Source organism: Nicotiana tabacum, chromosome 11, assembly GCF_000715075.1.
Source record: "Nicotiana tabacum cultivar K326 chromosome 11, ASM71507v2, whole genome shotgun sequence".
Lineage (NCBI taxonomy): Eukaryota > Viridiplantae > Streptophyta > Magnoliopsida > Solanales > Solanaceae > Nicotiana > Nicotiana tabacum.
The window spans coordinates 108,282,176-108,299,741 of record NC_134090.1 but is presented as its reverse complement, the minus strand read 5'-3'; the positions used below and the strand labels follow the sequence as shown (position 1 = coordinate 108,299,741).

General features: G+C 37.4%; 1 protein-coding gene across 2 annotated transcripts; it reads left to right on the top strand.

The window, feature by feature from the left end:
- On the top strand, positions 1 to 12,454 carry LOC107831822 (26S proteasome regulatory subunit 8 homolog A). 2 transcript variants are annotated; one of them, XM_075225362.1, is made up of 10 exons: positions 1 to 394; positions 846 to 943; positions 9,074 to 9,298; positions 9,417 to 9,479; positions 9,599 to 9,762; positions 10,915 to 11,071; positions 11,168 to 11,266; positions 11,616 to 11,726; positions 11,943 to 12,126; positions 12,221 to 12,454. In XM_075225362.1, exons 1-9 carry the CDS (start codon positions 187 to 189, stop codon positions 12,081 to 12,083), a joined length of 1,266 nt encoding a protein of 421 aa, XP_075081463.1. In that variant the 5' UTR covers positions 1 to 186; the 3' UTR covers positions 12,084 to 12,126; positions 12,221 to 12,454. The 2 variants fall into 2 exon arrangements, with proteins under 2 accessions (XP_075081463.1, XP_075081462.1); XM_075225361.1 differs by having other exon boundaries at positions 11,943 to 12,454.
- The last annotated feature ends 5,112 nt before the right edge of the window (positions 12,455 to 17,566 follow it).

Here is a 17,566-nt window from a genome sequence, read left to right as displayed (position 1 = left end):
ATTCTGGAATAACTTATCATCAGAAATTATTCCGGTATTATTTTTATAATACATTACTAAATTTTTATCCCAAATTATTTTTGCAAACGACCCCTTAATGTTTTTCCCTCGAACAAGAAAAGAAGCAGTGATATTTAAGAAACTTTTGCTCCAAACTATTCAGAAGCACTGCTTTGATTGAATACAATGGCGTCAGCGGAAGTAGCGAAGAGGAGGACGGAGACGGAGACGGAGAGAGAGGAGAGTTGTTGTTCGGCGGCAAAAGGAACGAAGCAAGGAGAAGGGCTGAGACAGTATTATATGCAGCATATCCATGATCTCCAGCTTCAGGTCCGGCTCAAGACTCACAATCTCAATCGACTTGAAGCCCAACGCAATGAGCTCAATTCCAAAGGTTCATTCCAATTCTCGAAACCGGAACTTTATTAAACCTAGATGTCTGTATTTTAGAAATTCCTTCCCTGTTTACGTTTGGGGGCTATTTGCTACGCGTACTGCATTGCTATGTGAATTTGATCTGAACTGAAATCGTTATTATATTATGAATTTTCAAGTTAAAGCCAACAATTTCTATTTTTAGCACGGTAACTGCTTCCACTGTGTTAATGGACCCCAAAAACTTCCAGTTAATTCCGATGATTAAACAAGAAGAATGAGTTGTCATTCTTTCCTCTTTTATAGAGATCCTATTTTCTATTTTACCCTTCTGATATTTTAGTTTAAATTGGTGTATTTTTTTTTTGATGCCTGTCGTTTTGAGTTGTAATTTGGAATTTTACAGTCTATGAACGGGACAGTGTTCTGTTTGGCTCATAAGATGTGTTTTCTTCTATGTGTATGCCCAGTGAGAATGCTTAAGGAAGAATTGCAATTGCTTCAGGAGCCTGGATCATATGTTGGTGAAGTTGTTAAAGTGATGGGGAAGTCAAAAGTTTTAGTTAAAGTAAGTAATGCATCTAAACCTTGTCATTTTCTTACTTATCCAAGAAAGGAAAAACTTCTTGTTATCTGTGAAATTCAAAGTGTTTTTCCTACCATATAAAATCTGTCAAACACATGCTTTCATATTACAGAAGTTCCTGTGAGCTTTCCCTTGGCATCCTGTCAATGTTTATTTTCCTAATGCATATCCACAATCATTTAAGGTTCATGTGCTTTTGGTTCCCTTCTGTGAGTTTTTCCTTGGGAAATGTTGCTGTTGGTTCATTTAGCGGCGCACTGTTCGCGGTGATGTTTACGTTACTAATGCATGTAGCAACAACCATTTATGTTTCATGTTCTCTCCTTTTTTTTATTTTTTTTAAATTTTTTTTTACTCTGTTTTCGTCTTATCGAGCCGAGGGTCTATCGGAAACAGCCTCTCTGTCCCGATCGGGCCAGGGGTAAGGTCTGCGTACACATTACCCTCCCCAGAACCCACTATGTGGGATTTTACTGGGTAGTTGTTGTTGTTGTTGTTGTGCTTGATTGACTTGCTTGCTAGCAATTTGCTCGCTTAGTGCTTGTTTTTGTAGATGAATGAAATAGCTCTTTTTTTGTCGAATTGATTTGCATTCTTTTTCTGCTAAAAGGAATAGTTTTTGCCCCTGAAGGTCTTCCTAGGTGGCGGGAATGAGGGGATTTTCTGTGATCACACTAAAATAGTTGACTTGAAATGCATATTCTCTTAGTTAGTGCACACACACAGATACACATATGTATGCATATTTCAGCGACCAAAAAAAAAAAAGAAGTTATCTACACAGCTTGCATTTTTGGAGCATTGTGTGGGATGACTTCACAAACATGATTATATCAAAACTTTTTAAGTGCTTATGTGATTGCAATGAAAGATGAGGCTCTAAATTATACAATAAGTTACTGTCAAGCTCTCAGGCACACTCCCCGAGGAGCCTGGGAACAAGGAATCTTAGGTTTCCATGAACACCATTAGAAAGCCCCCAAAATTCCGACCACTCCACTGAAATTTTTCCGACGAAGAAGCTGCCACGCGCTACCACGCGCGGCACCTACCGACGACCTAATCGCCACGCGCCGGGCGTGTGAGCCCTTTTCCGGCAGGGTTTCAAAAAACTTCTTTTGGACAGCTTCCTCTACTGATAATTCCGACCAGATCTGTACAATTTTTTCAGATTTCCGGCGACTTTTATTTTTTTCGGGGAGCGGGGAACCTCTGTTTAGTCCAGATTTCAGTATCTTTTACATCAACAGCTCAACTGTGATTACCATCAAACACTCCTTATAGTTTACATAACCTGAGCAGCTGGGTGGTACAATATGGGAGACAACCGGATTTATTTCAACGCAGGATTCAAATCTTTTGACATCACCAGATGGAATTCCAACAAAGATGTATGGTTCGAATGGGTGGAGAGAAGTCGCAGCATGATGAGACGTTCATCCATGGGCAAAAAGGCAATGTAATGGATTTGTTTTGTACTTAAAGAAGCATCAACAGATCAAATGAATTTAGTGAAGTGATGGAAGTACAAGGAACATATGACAGAACATTTCTGTACCAGGAAATTCAACGTTCATGGAAGATACATGAGCATTCTGTCACTGAAGGGAGAAAAGAGGTCTGTTATTATAATTCCAGAGTTAGCTTTGAATGCAGGTTGGAAAGACATAGCAGCTAAGATAGAAATATTCATACATCAGACCCCCAAAATGAATCCCACAGCCCCACCTAGAATCACTGTGGACAACTACCCTTATGTCAAAGCAATCAAGGAGAGTAAATGGCAATCCAATACCCTTCGAGAGGCAAAGGTCAGCATAAACAATGGAGATATCTTTGTTGTGGAACCGACAGGTAGCGAAGATTCTGGTTTACTAAAAAGATGCATTGTCGGGTTTTTTGGGAAAGAAATCAACGAGAGACCCACTTTAGCAGACATAAGGCGATGGGCTAGTGCGTCATGGAACAAAGCATATGGAGTAAACATGTATGAAATGACAGGCAACATGTTTCTTTTTGAATTTCCAAACAGATTCATGGCGGAGCAGATTATGCAAGGAGAATGGAGTTGGAAAAAGTTCAAGCTTCATCTGGAATGGTGGAGTCATACTGCTGGATGCATTCCAAACTCACAAATTGAGGAAACATGCTGGATTAGAGCCATGGGGATTCCTTTACATCTATGGTCACAAAAGATCTTCAAAGAAATAGGAGATATCTGTGGGGGATGGATAGCTACTGAAGAAGAAACTGATCTCAAAAATCATCTTAAGTGGGCAAGAATTAAAATTGTTGGTGATGGCAGAAAGACTCCCAATGAGGTTGGGATTGAAAGAAACGGTATCAAATTTTTCATCCCAATCTGGGCTGAAAGACAGACAAGATATGAGCTGAAGATGCAAGAAAACGAACAATGTTTTGAAATAGAGAGATATTTGAACAATCTAGTGGGGTGCACCATATTGTAAAACACTGATAAAGGAAAGACAAATGTGCAACTTACACAAGGTTCGAGTTCGATGAATCAGAGCAGTAAAGCGACAAACAACGAGCTGAAATCCTATGACTCCGACTTGGCTGCACAAGTCATTTTTAATGATCTCTCGTGTGAGTTTTCTGATGATATTAGGCTGAAGCCTTGTATTGAGGAAATGGGAGGACCTTCTTACCTGGGGGCAAAAGAGTCCACTCCAGGGGACCCAATCCCCAATGAAAACCTTGAAAGTATGCCAAAGGCAACACTTAACAATTGCAGTCAGCCAGAAGGTGGAGCAGAGATAGCAAGACTGGAACAGAAGGCAGGGGAGCAGAGCACAAACACAAAAATGGGGGAAGATCAAGTTGGAAGTGCTTTGGAACAACTAAAACACTTTAGCTCTATCCAAGATTGGGAAATCGAGGAGGTGAATCCTATTGCAGTTCAGCAACACAATCCATTAATGGATAAAGACATGGATGCAACACTATGGGTCCATCAAAATATGATCAAATTGGGGAAAATGTTTGGAGTAGATTTTCAAGGCCATGAAGAAGAAGCATTGGAGTTGCTAATGCAAATTGACAGTTGTAGACAGGTTAGAAGGGTGGAGACAGAGTTGGCGGTGAAGAAACAAAGATTCAAAGGATCACTGGAATTAAAAGGTTTAACTTCGTTTGATGTCAAATTCAAGAGTGACGGGAAAAGGAGTAGGGGAAGAGATCTATCAATCATTTCAATATGAAGATCAAAGTAATTTCCTGGAATGTAAGGGGATTAAACGACAAGAAGAAAAGGGAGATCATAAAAAGTCAAGTGCAGAACTGGAGGGCAAACATTATATGCATGCAAGAGACAAAAGTGGAGGGGGATATTAAGGAAATAGTCAGTCAAATATGGGGTGGTAGATGGGTGAGGTATGCAAGTTTAGAAGCTAGCGGCACGAGAGGGGGGATTTTGTTATTATGGGATTGCAGAGTATGGAAAGCGGAGGTGTTACAGACTGGTGCATACACTTTGACTTGCAAGTTTGAGGCTCTTTTACAGAATTTTCAATGTCACATAACAGGAGTGTATGCTCCAAATTGTAGAATAGAAAGGAAAATAGTATGGAGAGAAATTGGTGCAGTGAGGGGATTGATGGAAGGTCCTTGGGCGGTTTGTGGCAATTTTAACGTTACAAGGTACCCTTCTGAAAAATGGGAATGTTCAAGGAGGTCCAAAGCGATGGTGGAATTCTCGGATTTTATAGAAGATATGGAGTTGATAGATCTACGACTTGAAGGAGGCTACTATACTTGGTTCAAAGGGGACAATCATACAGCCGCTTCAAAAATCGATAGATTTCTCATTTCAGAAGAATGAGATGAAAGCTTCAGAAACATCAAGCAAACTATCCAACAAAGGTTGATTTCGGACCATTCACCTGTGGCTCTATACTGTGGTGTGTGGGAACAAGCTAAATCATACTTTAAGTTTGAAAACTGGTGGCTGAATGTGGAAGGTTTTGATGACAAAATTAGAGACTGGTGGACATCTTTTGAATTCTCAGGAAGACCAGATTACATTTTAGCTTGCAAGTTAAAAGCTCTCAAGGGCAAGCTAAAAGAATGGAGCAGAGTTTATGAAGGTAATTTGGGACTGCAAAAATCAAAATTGCTAAGTCAACTAGCATGTTTTGAGACAACACAACAACTAAGAGCGCTGACAGAGGAGGAATCAGTGAGGAAAACAGCTACTCTAATGGAGATTGAGGAACAACTCAAGAATGAAGAAATTGTATGGAGACAAAAATCAAGAGCTCTGTGGCTCAAAGAAGGGGACAAGAATACAAAATTTTTCCATCGTACTGCAAATGCACACAAGAGAAACAACAACATTGATCAACTAATGATTCGACAGGAATTAGTCGAGGATCCAGACAGAATAGAGATTGAGATAACTGAATTCTACAAGGAGTTATACAAAGAACCTGAAGAGTGGAGACCAACAGTCAGTTTCGAAAATAGTTCAAGAATTTCTGAATCAGAAAGAGAGTTTTTACAGAGTAACTTTGAGGAACAAGAAGTTTTGACCTGTCTGAAGATGTGTGCAAGTGACAAGGCCCCAGGTCCGGATGGATACACAATGGTTTTTTTCAGAAAGTGTTCGGACATTTTGAAGGAAGACATCATGGCGGCCTTCAACAACTTCTATTCTCAGGAGATGTTTGAGAAAAGCTTCAATGCAACATATATAGATTTGATTCCAAAGAAGACAGGTGCGAAAGAATTGAGAGATTTTAGACCGATCAGTCTGATAGGGAACTTCTACAAATTACTCTCAAAAGTCTTAACCGAAAGACTTAAGAGGGTGGTAGGGAAAATTGTCGATGCTCAACAAATGACTTTCATCAAAGGAAGACAAATAATAGATGCTGTGTTGATTGCCAACGAAGCTGTGGATTCAAGAATAAAAAAGAAGGAACCTGGAATCTTATGCAAATTAGATATTGAGAAGGCCTATGATCATGTAAATTGGAGCTTCCTACTCAGAATGTTAGAACTAATGGGTTTTGGGCAGAAATGGAATAGATGGATGAAATTTTGCATATCTACTGTAAAATTCTCCATTCTCATAAATGGATCTCCTAAAGGTTTTTTCCATTCACACAGAGGTCTAAGACAAGGTGATCCTTTATCTCCCTTTCTATTCATTATAGCCATGGAAGGATTGAACAACATGATCAAAACGGCTAAAGTCAGTGGATGGGTTAAAGGTTTTGAGGTAAACAGGAGTGGGGCAAACAATCTAGAAATCACACATCTCCAATATGCTGATGATACTCTAGTCTTCTGTGATGCCGAAAAGGACCAACTTAGATTCCTAAGAATCATTTTGGTCTTATTTGAGGGAGTCAGGATTACACATCAACTGGAGAAAGAGCAATATTTTTCCCATTAATGAAGTTAACAACATGGAGCAACTGACACAGATATTGGGAGGAGAAGTTGGGTCCCTACCAACTGTTTACCTTGGGATGCCTCTTGGTGCAAGATCCAAATCAAAAGAAATCTGGAATTTAGTCATAGAAAAGTGTGAGAAGAAGCTGTCAAGATGGAAATCACAATACCTATCTTTGGGGGGCAGGCTAGTTCTAATCAATTCAGTATTAGACTCACTTCCTACTTATATGATGTCTTTGTTCACAATTCCAGCTGGCATTTTACAGAGATTGGACAAACTCCGAAGATCATTCCTTTGGCAAGGTAATAAGGAGAAAAAAGTCTTCCATTTAGTTAAATGGAAGACACTCACAATGGATAAAAAACAAGGTGGTTTAGGAATAAGGAATTTGAAGAATCATAGCAAGGCTCTTAGAATGAAATGGTTATGGAAGTACTCTCAAGAACCCCAATCTTTATGGGACAAAGTGATCAAAGCAAAGTATGGTGAGGAAAATAACTGGGTGTCAAAAAAAGTCAGAACATCATATGGAGTAAGTGTGTGGAAATCCATCAGAGAACTTTGGCCTATAATGAATAATCACTCCTCCATAAGAGGGAACAACGGAAGGAACACATCATTCTGGAATGATAATTGGTTAGGAAACGGAAGCTTAAAGGAAAGATACCCCGATATGTTTGGTTTAGCACAAAACCAGCATAAGACAGTAGCTGATATGAGGAGTCATCAAGGATGGGAAATCGCTCTAAGAAGACAGTTGAATGACTGGGAGATAACAAGATTAGCTGACCTTTACAAAGAGCTGGAAGCATTTAAAGGATTACAGGAAGGTTTTGATTCACTTTGGTGGAAGAGGCACAACAGAGGGGTTTACCGGGTGAAGGATGCATATAAGATTTTGAATCATAATAATCAACAGGTGGACCCATGGCTTTGGAAACATATATGGAAAACAAAGATTCCATACAAGGTAGCTTGCTTCACTTGGCTACTAGCAAAGGAGGCGGTATTAACCCAGGATAATCTCATAAAAGGGGAATTTCTCTGTGCTCAAGATGTTTTCTGTGCGGGGAAAATGCTGAAACTGTCACACATTTGTTTCTACATTGCAAGATTACAGACCAACTATGGAAAATCTTTATTAGTCTTAGGGGTATTTCATCGTCAATGCCATACATGCTTAAAGATGTCCTTTATAGCTGGGAAGAAGCTGGAGCTGAAGCAACTAGTAAAGATAGATGGAGGACTGTCCCGACTTGTATCTGGTTGACAGTTTGGAGGGAAAGGAACAATAGATGTTTTGAAGATAGAAGCAATCCAGTGCAGAAGATCAAACTCAATTGTATTCTTCTTTTTTGTTTTTGGTGCAAACAGATTTACATAGAAGATATATTGACAATCATAGACATACTAGGATCTTGCTAGGTCTCGAATTAGAACATCTACTAATCCTCTCCATGTAAATCTGGTTTTCAGTGCAACCTATGTACTGATGTTTTTAATATATACAATAGTTACCAATTCAAAAAAAAATTATACAACAAGTTAAAAGCATATTATGCTTTTGAAGACCATCGTCACAGATGAAAGGTTGTAATGGTTTTTTGAGTTGACTGGGGCAATAAATGGTCATCTCAGCTTAAGTTTTAACGTTGATATGTTATTATGCTCAGGAGCTTATTCCTTGACTTAATGATCTTATTTCCCACTTCATGAGTTGTTTGGGTTTCTATCTTAATGTTGATCCTCCTTTGGTTTATTGTGTCTGACTGTCCATCATAATTTTTATTTCTATTTCTTCCCTCCAGCATTAATGGTGACAAATTCAATTCTTTAATAGTTGCGTTGAATAACAGTTATCTTATCGCTGCTTGTATTTGCCCTCTTTCAACGCCTCATGATAGTATTTGAACGAATAACAAAGCCTTAAAAGATGTTTCTACCTTTTTATTAAACTTTAAAGCATGTCATTCAATATTTGTTTACCTTCCACCTCTGCTTGGAGAGAATTTAAACAATTATGAGACAATGATAAGCGTGCCATTCCATGTGTGTGCTCTATATGAATTATGATGAATATAAACAACTTATATTTTAAGATTCTCATCCGCTGTCTGTTTCAAATTTTGATCTAAATAAATGTTATCAAGTAGCTTTTACATGACCTCCTAGAAGAGGGTGATGATGAGAACCTTTTATTATTTATTACTTATTCATAGGGTATGGGCAGAAATGATTTTGCTTCATTGAGTTTATTAATCTGCTCTAATTTTTGGTAACCCAAAGTAATTTTGTTACTGCTATTTTTGTTTGGATCGTAATGCAAAAATGAAGGATGACGAAAGAAAATTTTAGAAGCTGGGTTGAGGAGCAAAGATACTAGGCTACAGTGCAGAATATCCTCCCTTACATAAAAATGTGAATGATTACTGAAGTTTGTTAATTCCTTATCAAAAAGAATTACTGAAGCTTGTTAATTTCTACTCTATATCAGTCAGAACTCCATGAAAAAGCCTTGCGCGTCGCACAATGATTAGGATGCAGTGTTTCTATAGTTTTCTGTGGATCCACTTACCAATACTTATTCAACTTGAAATGTTGATAGTTTTCATACCTCTTTATCCCTCTTTTCTATACATCTATAATTAATTTCCATATGCTTATTTTCTTATCTTTGTGTTATGTGCCAGGTTCATCCTGAAGGAAAATATGTTGTTGATATTGATAAGAATATTGACATTACAAAGATTACTCCATTAACCAGAGTAGCCCTCCGCAATGACATCTATGTTCTCCATCTAATTTTGCCCAGCAAAGTGGATCCTTTGGTCAACCTAATGAAAGTTGAGAAAGTGCCTGATTCCACTTATGACATGATTGGTGGCCTTGACCAGCAAATTAAAGAGATTAAGGAGGTTTTGCCTTCATTGTGTTATTGCGTTTAGTTAGTTTTATGATCTATCCTGAGACCTTGGTCTTTGATGCATTGTACATTTGTGTAACCTTTTTGAACTTTGGCCTTTTATGCATTAGGTTATTGAGCTTCCCATTAAACATCCTGAGCTGTTTGAGTCTCTTGGAATAGCTCAACCTAAGGTATATTCAGTTATTCACCATATACCATGTTTTCTCCATTTCTTCCATCAGTATTTAAGCATAACAGTGGTTGGACAAATTTATGTGTGCTTATTCTATCTCCTCCTTTTCTAATGAAGGGAGTGCTTCTTTACGGGCCTCCAGGTACTGGAAAAACATTGTTGGCTAGGGCAGTTGCACATCATACTGATTGTACCTTCATTCGGGTCTCTGGTTCTGAGTTGGTGCAGAAATATATTGGAGAAGGTTCTCGTATGGTGCGAGAACTCTTTGTTATGGCCAGGTTAAGTTTCATTGTAGCTTGAGTACTCAACACATATGTATCTCTAATGTCCACAACTTTTATTACATAATCAGTTCTGTCATGCATCTTTCTGATCTTATTACATCCAAATCATTGGACAGCCATTTCTAGCTCACTATGTTGAGCTGCTAAGGTCAAATTTGATCCTTACATTGGGTTAGCCTATGATATATTACTGCAATTTGTTAATTTTTGTGGGCGACAGAGAAAAAGGGAGGGTTTTTTGCAGTAGGCAGCATGAATATTCATGTATTAGGTGTGCCTATTTGCAGATGTGCTTTTTCATTCTTTCATTATTCGTGATTGATATGGATGAAATGCACAAGTATGCCAGCTTGAAGATTTTAAGAAGAAGGCTTCTTGTATTTCTGTGTGTATTTTTACATCCCATGAGAATAGGTATTTATACAATAAGTCCTAAGACTAAATAAGGAAAGACAATCAATTACAATTAATTATAGTGAAGGAAATATTCTAGAATCAATCTACTCCTACAATTGAGCTAGGAAATCTCTAATTAATCAACACCCTTCCTCGAGTTGGTGCAAAGATATCGCACATGCCCAACTTGCAAACCAGTGTTTGAAAAGTCCGTTTGTTGAGACCTTTGGTAAACATATCAGCTAGCTGCTTTTCTGATAACACATGGAACGAACTTAAGATGCCACTTGTAACTTTTTCTTTGATCAAATGTCAATCAATCTCAACTTGCTTTGCTCGATCATACTGGATTGGATTATGAGCTATACTAATTGCAGCCTTGTTATCACTAAATAAGGAAAGTTTCCCGTTTTCAGACAATCTCAATTCCTCTAGCAGTTTTTGTAACCACAAAAGTTCACAGACACCCTAGGCCATTTGTGCTCCATGAATAAGAATTCATGGATGTCTAATATCTGAAACTATCTTGTTGCTTGAAAGTTGGGGCATGAAGCTTGTAATACCATAAAAACTGCTAACTTTATAAAACTTCCCAAAAAACTGCTGGACATTCCTATTCTGGAGAAGTAGGTAAAATTATTTGAACAATTTTTGCTTTTTCTGTTTTGGGTCTATGGACCTCAGTGCTTCATTTTCGCTCTCTTGTTATACAGTTAGCTTTAGAAAAGCCTGGTCTTGAATGTATTTCAGGGAACATGCTCCTTCTATCATTTTTATGGATGAAATAGACAGTATCGGATCTGCTAGAATGGAATCAGGAAGTGGCAACGGTGATAGTGAAGTGCAGAGGACAATGTTGGAGCTTCTTAATCAGCTCGATGGATTTGAGGCATCAAACAAAATTAAGGCAAGTTTTGTCAATCTGGATCACTTGCATGTTGCCTAGTTTACAAGTGTATTATTCTGAGATTGCTAAGCTGAAAAAGAAGGGTCCTGGCTACAGGTTTTGATGGCTACAAACCGTATAGATATTCTGGATCAAGCACTCCTGAGACCAGGAAGGATTGATAGGAAGATCGAATTTCCAAATCCCAATGAAGAGGTATGGTTCCTCATAGCTTGTAAGACAGTAAGATGTTAACATGAGTATGCATTGGTTTCATATACTGTTACTCGGTTCATGGTTCTCAGGTCTTCCCTTTGTGATTGCTTACTTTTCTTGTTTTTTCATTACTCCTGCTGGTCTTTTTAATCTGTGGCTTTACCCAAAACCTTAAACGACAGACAAAAAGGACGGAAGGGAGTATAGTACAAGAGGTGTTTAAACATGATTGAAAGGATGCGGCAATATCTACCTCTCTGCTTCCTCACAGAGCTGCATGCCTTCTATCGTTATTTCTATAACCCTCTGATGATTCATCTTAGTCATTTATGTTCTCATTATTCTGCAGTCCCGTTTCGACATATTGAAGATTCATTCCAGGAAGATGAACTTGATGCGAGGGATTGACTTGAAGAAAATTGCTGAGAAGATGAATGGCGCTTCTGGGGCAGAACTTAAGGTGTGCAGCGATTAAATGTCTTTTTGGCTTTAATTGATATCTGACATATCCTTTTAATGTGCACTTTGATTGCTTGAGAGCATGCTTAGTTTAGCGGTTGAACTTGTGATCTAGCATGTGAGAGACTTGTGTGACTTCTACTTTGATTGTGCCATCTGACGCTTCGCTTGCTTATATTTTGCCATGCCTTTGATGCATCTTATGATCTGTTTACAGGCTGTGTGTACAGAAGCAGGAATGTTTGCTCTAAGGGAGAGGAGGGTACACGTGACACAAGAAGATTTTGAGATGGCAGTTGCCAAGGTAATGAAGAAGGAGACAGAGAAGAATATGTCTTTGCGAAAGCTGTGGAAGTAAATGAGGGGAGGATACCAATGGCAAAAATATTCTACTTATGGACGTTAGTGCATAAACTCTGCTCTAAACTTTTCTACTCAGTTGATATCGAATGTACAAAATTCGTGCTGACTGAATGTTTATACATATGGCACCAGGAGCTTCCTGAGCCAGGAGATATAGCAGCATTGCTTCTTGTTCTCTGGCTCGTTTAAGGATCTTCAATCTTCTGTTTGATTTTATCATGAGACTCGGAATACTCTATCTATTACCTGTCCTGTGCTGTTTACTCTCGCATTTCTGTATGTCGAGAGTATCAAATTCAGACCCACTCAAGTGTTTTGACTCATCTATAGTACTTCTTCAATATAAGTTCTTAATGTTTGTTGCTATTTCGATTATAAAGTTACTTTATACAACTCACAATTTCTGAGAGTTCGTTTAATCATCCAAATATTAAATATTGATTAGATGTGTTTTTCCTATCAAACAAGCTTTTCAACCTTTATGTTTTAACGGTTATTTTGATGTTTTGTTTCGTTATACCAATACAATAAACAAGTCCAATTAACGACTTGAATTCTGTATTTATCCTTGGCTGTTGAGGCTTTTCATTAATCAGGTCCATCTTTTGCTAATAATTGTGTAGATTTAATTGGGTAGTCCCCATCATGATGTTTAGTAAAGTAAATGAATGGGACTCTGCCCCTCGATTATGGATTCCTAGGATCACTTCATAGAAGGTCCTACTATGGAAGTGTGACGGCTATTGGCGTATGAAAAAGATGAGATTTTTGACTAAATAGACTAAAGCTAAAGTAGGCATGTATATTAAAAAAAAATATGCAAGGGAAAGCAGTAAATGCTTGAAATGTAATGAGAATAACAGTCCTAATCCAATTAACAAAAAGGTAACCTAATGATCAGACATATTGGTATATGTTATGAATGTTGCTATTCTTATATATAAGTGCTTGTCCATTTAATAACTACTACTAGATTTTGGATACGCATGTTGTATGTACCTTGTATTAATGAATACAGACTATAAAAACTGTATAAATTTTATTAAAGATTTGTTTTAGTTATTAAAAAAATAAAGGAAAATGCAACTTCTTAGAATGTATATCGAATTGCTACATGGAGTTCTGATTACTCTATTAAAGTAAAATAAAATCTTCTCTTTAACAATTAATACTATAAGTATACTGTTAGATATGTTAGTTATTAAGGTTTATAATAGTAGAAGAAGGGTGAAAATAAGGCCTAAATATAACTGCTTTATTTATTACTATGTATTTTTAGTAGTTACCTTGCTACTTAGGTAGTTATTTTGTGTTATATTTGCATTAAGAAGAAGGGAAGGCTGACAATTGATTTGGTAGAATTTTCTCTGACAGATTTTGAGGATAAGATTCTTCGAAATACCTTCGTTATTAGGCGTATTAATATTCTAACTTGTAGAACTCATTCTATTATTAAAGTGTTGTTCTTAATTGAAAATTCACTAATTAAAGTTAGGAAAAATTTTGATTTCTCAACATTTTTTTGTATCAGAGCCTTCGTGGTTTCAACCAGAATAGAGGGAAGGATAGGGTTGGAGAACAAAATGAATGAAGTATGTCACGATTCAAAAATCTCACCAAAGATCGTGATGGCACCTAACACGCGAGCTAGGTGAACCATGACTAGTACTATTACTAAATACTCAACTACAGTGGAGATAACTTTAATAATTCTTAAATATAATCATAACATAGACAATAAAGTCGAAACTAAAGTAGAAATATCGACACAACATACAACCCCCAGAACTAGTGTCACTGAGTACTTGAGCTCTAATGAGTGATAAATACAAATCTGAAATAAATACAGTACTGTCTGAATCAAATAAACATGAATGAAGATAGTGGAAAGGTAACTTCAAGGTTTTGTACCTCTCAAGTACAAAGAAGAGAGATAAAACAAAAGCACTCCGCTAAATTTTTTCACAAAACTAGCGAAAGCGTTCTTCAAATTCACGTGAGAAGAATGTAAGATGAAAAGAACCTTAACTACTCGTTCCTCAATCCCGCAAGATTGTAAGAAGCGTCGAATAAAGAAAAAAGTACGAAATAAAAGATCAATCACATTTTTGAAGCAAAAGCTTAGAACAACTAATCGCCAATATTTATTTTCAGTATATTGAGCCCTTTAAATAGCCCTTACAATGAGTAAAATTGATAAGGTTAAGGAAAATTAATCCTAATTAAACTAGAATAAGAATAAGGCTAAAAAAGTCTATCCTAACTAACATAGAAAAAAAGAATTCTAGTAGGAATGGACTATCAGCTAGCAATCCTAGTTTGACTAGAACTATAAATATAATCTTACTAAAATAAGAATTAGGAAATCCTAATATTTAAGAAAAGGAAATTCAAATCTTGAAGGAAAAGAAGACCTAATCTTGAATGGATTCTTGGACTTTTCTTGAGATTCTTGGCCTCAATTGATCTAAGACTAATTAGTATAAGCATTTTAAATTTATGGCCTAACTTTTCAAATTCATTGGCACCTTTATGAGCCCAATAAGCCTCCACTGTTGTAGAAAATGTAGCCTCCACTTGTGCTTCTCTAGCATCATGTTTTGATTTGTATATTCATCATTTTCTCCTGGTTGAAAAGGACCCGGCCTCGAGTCATCGAAATAGTAGGGAGAAAGATATGCTACATTGAAGATAGGTGATATTTAAAGTCATTGGGAAGCTCCAAGAAATAAGCATTATCACCAATATTTTACAGCTCCTTAAAAGGTCCATCAACTCGCTTTTGTAATTTCGAAAACATGCGGTTTAGAAGTCTCTCCATACTCATATGAACCTAAACCAGGTCGCTTTCCTTGAACACCATATGTTTCGTATGCGTATTAGTCTTTTCTTTGTATTTAGCATTTTGCTTCTCGATATGTGCCCAAACTTTCTCATGTAGTCTCTTGAGTTGCTTCACTTGATCAGAAGTATCTCCACTAAAAGAATGCGTAACTAAAAGAGGAGAAAGATCAAGTGGTCCTAGAGGTTTCTTACCATAGATGCCTTTGAATGGGCTATTTTCCTTAGTGCAGTTAGTTGACTTGTTGAAAACAAACTCAATAGTAGGAATAACAATTCCAACTCTTTGAGATTCTTCTTTATTAATCAATGAAGCAAAGCACCTAAACTTCGATGGTCAACTTCAGTTTGCCCATCAGTTTGGGGATAATGAAAAGTGCTATGTGTTAGCTTAGTACCAAGTTTAGCCCATAAAGTCCTCCAGAAATGACCTAGGAACCTCAAATCCTTATCTGAAATAGTGGTTTTGGGTATTCCATGCAATTTCACAATATTATCAAAGAAGAGATCATCAATATTTGTTGCATCCGAGGTCTTATCGCAAAGGAATAGAGCGAGCCATCTTCGAAAATCTATCTACAACAATGAAGATGAAATCCTTACCCCTTTGAGTCCTTGGAAGGACTAACCCAAATTCCATGAAGGTTGAGTAGGAATTATCAGAGGAGACGCGAATTGCAATTGTGCATTTTTTGTCTTTATACAAGTTTCACATCTTTCAACCAGTTTATTGACATCCCGAATCTCTTAGGCCAATAGAAGTTTTCTTGAACTAGGTGTAGAGTCTTTGGTTTCCCAAAGTGTCCAGCTAACCCTCCCTTATGGGACTCACAGATTATAAATTCACGCAAACTCCCTTGTGGAATACAAATCTATTGACCATAATAAAGATAGCCATCCCTAAGCACAAATATACGCTGATGTAATGACCCGACTAGTTATTTTGAGTATTTTAGCCCCATTCCCCCATTTATTTCCTCCTCTATTTCGTATCGTGGTTATGTGACTTGCCGGGGGTGTTTGGTTTTGGTTCGGGTGAGTTTCAGAGTGAAATGAGATACTTAGTCCCAAAATTGGAAATTTAAGTTGAAAGAATTGATCGTAGTTTGACTTTCGTATAGACGACTCCGAAATGGTAATTTTAGACTTAGGAGCATGTCCAGATATTAATTTGGAGGTCCGTAGATCGTTTTCGCCTTGAATTGGCGAAAGTTAGAAAGTTGAGGTTTGGAAGGTTGAGAAGTTTGAGAAGAAGTTGACTTTATTGATATGGGGGTCGGATTCTAATTCTGATTCCGAAAGTTGGAATAGGCCCGTCATGTCATTTATGACTTGTATGCAAAATTTGAGGTCAATCAGAGTTATTTTGGTATGATTCGACGTTAGTTTTGGAAGTAGGATGTTAATAGTTTCAATAGCCTTGAATGGGGTTGCGATTCGTAGAATCGATGTTGTTTGACATGATTTTTGGCCTCGAGTAGGTCCGTCAGGTATTCTGGAACTTGTTGGTATATTCAGACGGGGTCTAGGGGCCCTCGGGTGTGAATAGGATTGGAAATTGGGCTAAGTTTGGACTTAGTTGTTTGTTGAGGGATTGTTGTTCTCGTGTCACCGCACCTGCAGTGGAATGGCCACAGGTGCGGACTCGCTTGTGCGAGAGAAGCATCGCAAAAGTGGAAAGGGCTATGCATACCTAAGGTCGCAGAAGCGGACGCACAGGTGCACGTTATTCCCCGTAGAAGCGAACTTGCCTGGTCTTAGTGGGAACTGCACCTGTGATAGATTATTCCGCAGGTGCGGGGTCGTAGGTGTGATAGTTTGACCGCAGAAGCAGATATCGCTGGGAAGAAAAGGCTAGAGACGAGGGTTTATTTCATTTTTCATCTTGACTTTTTCAGTTGACTTTTTCAGTTGACTTTTTGTTTCTCTTTAAAGATTGAAACTTTATTGTTCAGAATAGCTTTCTATAGTTTGTATTTATGGTATGAAGTTGTTTTGGCTAGATTCGAGCCGTTCGAAGTTGGATAATCGCAGGAAAGGCTTACTAGTGGATTGAGTTAGCGTATTTTGAGGTAAGTGTATTGTATAACTTTGTGTGAGGGAATTACCCCTTAAGATTGGTGTTGTTTTGTGTTAATTATGATAGGTGAAAGTTGTGTACACAATGTGATGAGTGTGTACACAGGCTAAATGTTGTAGTTGACCGGTTTTAGCTATGAATATTCTTTCCACGCCTTTAATTGAGTTGCCATAAAATGTTATATTCACCATCATTAGTCTACCTTCACATACTTTACTTGACATCGTTAACACTTGTCTTATCTCTTACTTGCTAATTGTCTTTACATGTTTAGTTGAAGTTATTGTTTTCTCAATTCCTTATTCATTATTTAATGTTGAGTCTCTTTACTTGAAGTTGTTATTTCTTGAAATATCTTATTATTGAATTTGGTGTTGAATTTATAATGGCCATGATTCACATTGAGGCAAAGTTGTAAATTTGTTTAAATACCATTCTTGTTGAGCTATTCACTTTCGATTGCTATTGTTTAGTCTCTTGTACATATTGTGGTTGAGCCATGGGTTATTTATTGTGTAAACACTATAATTGTAGATTTCTTTGGCAAGTTGTGGGAT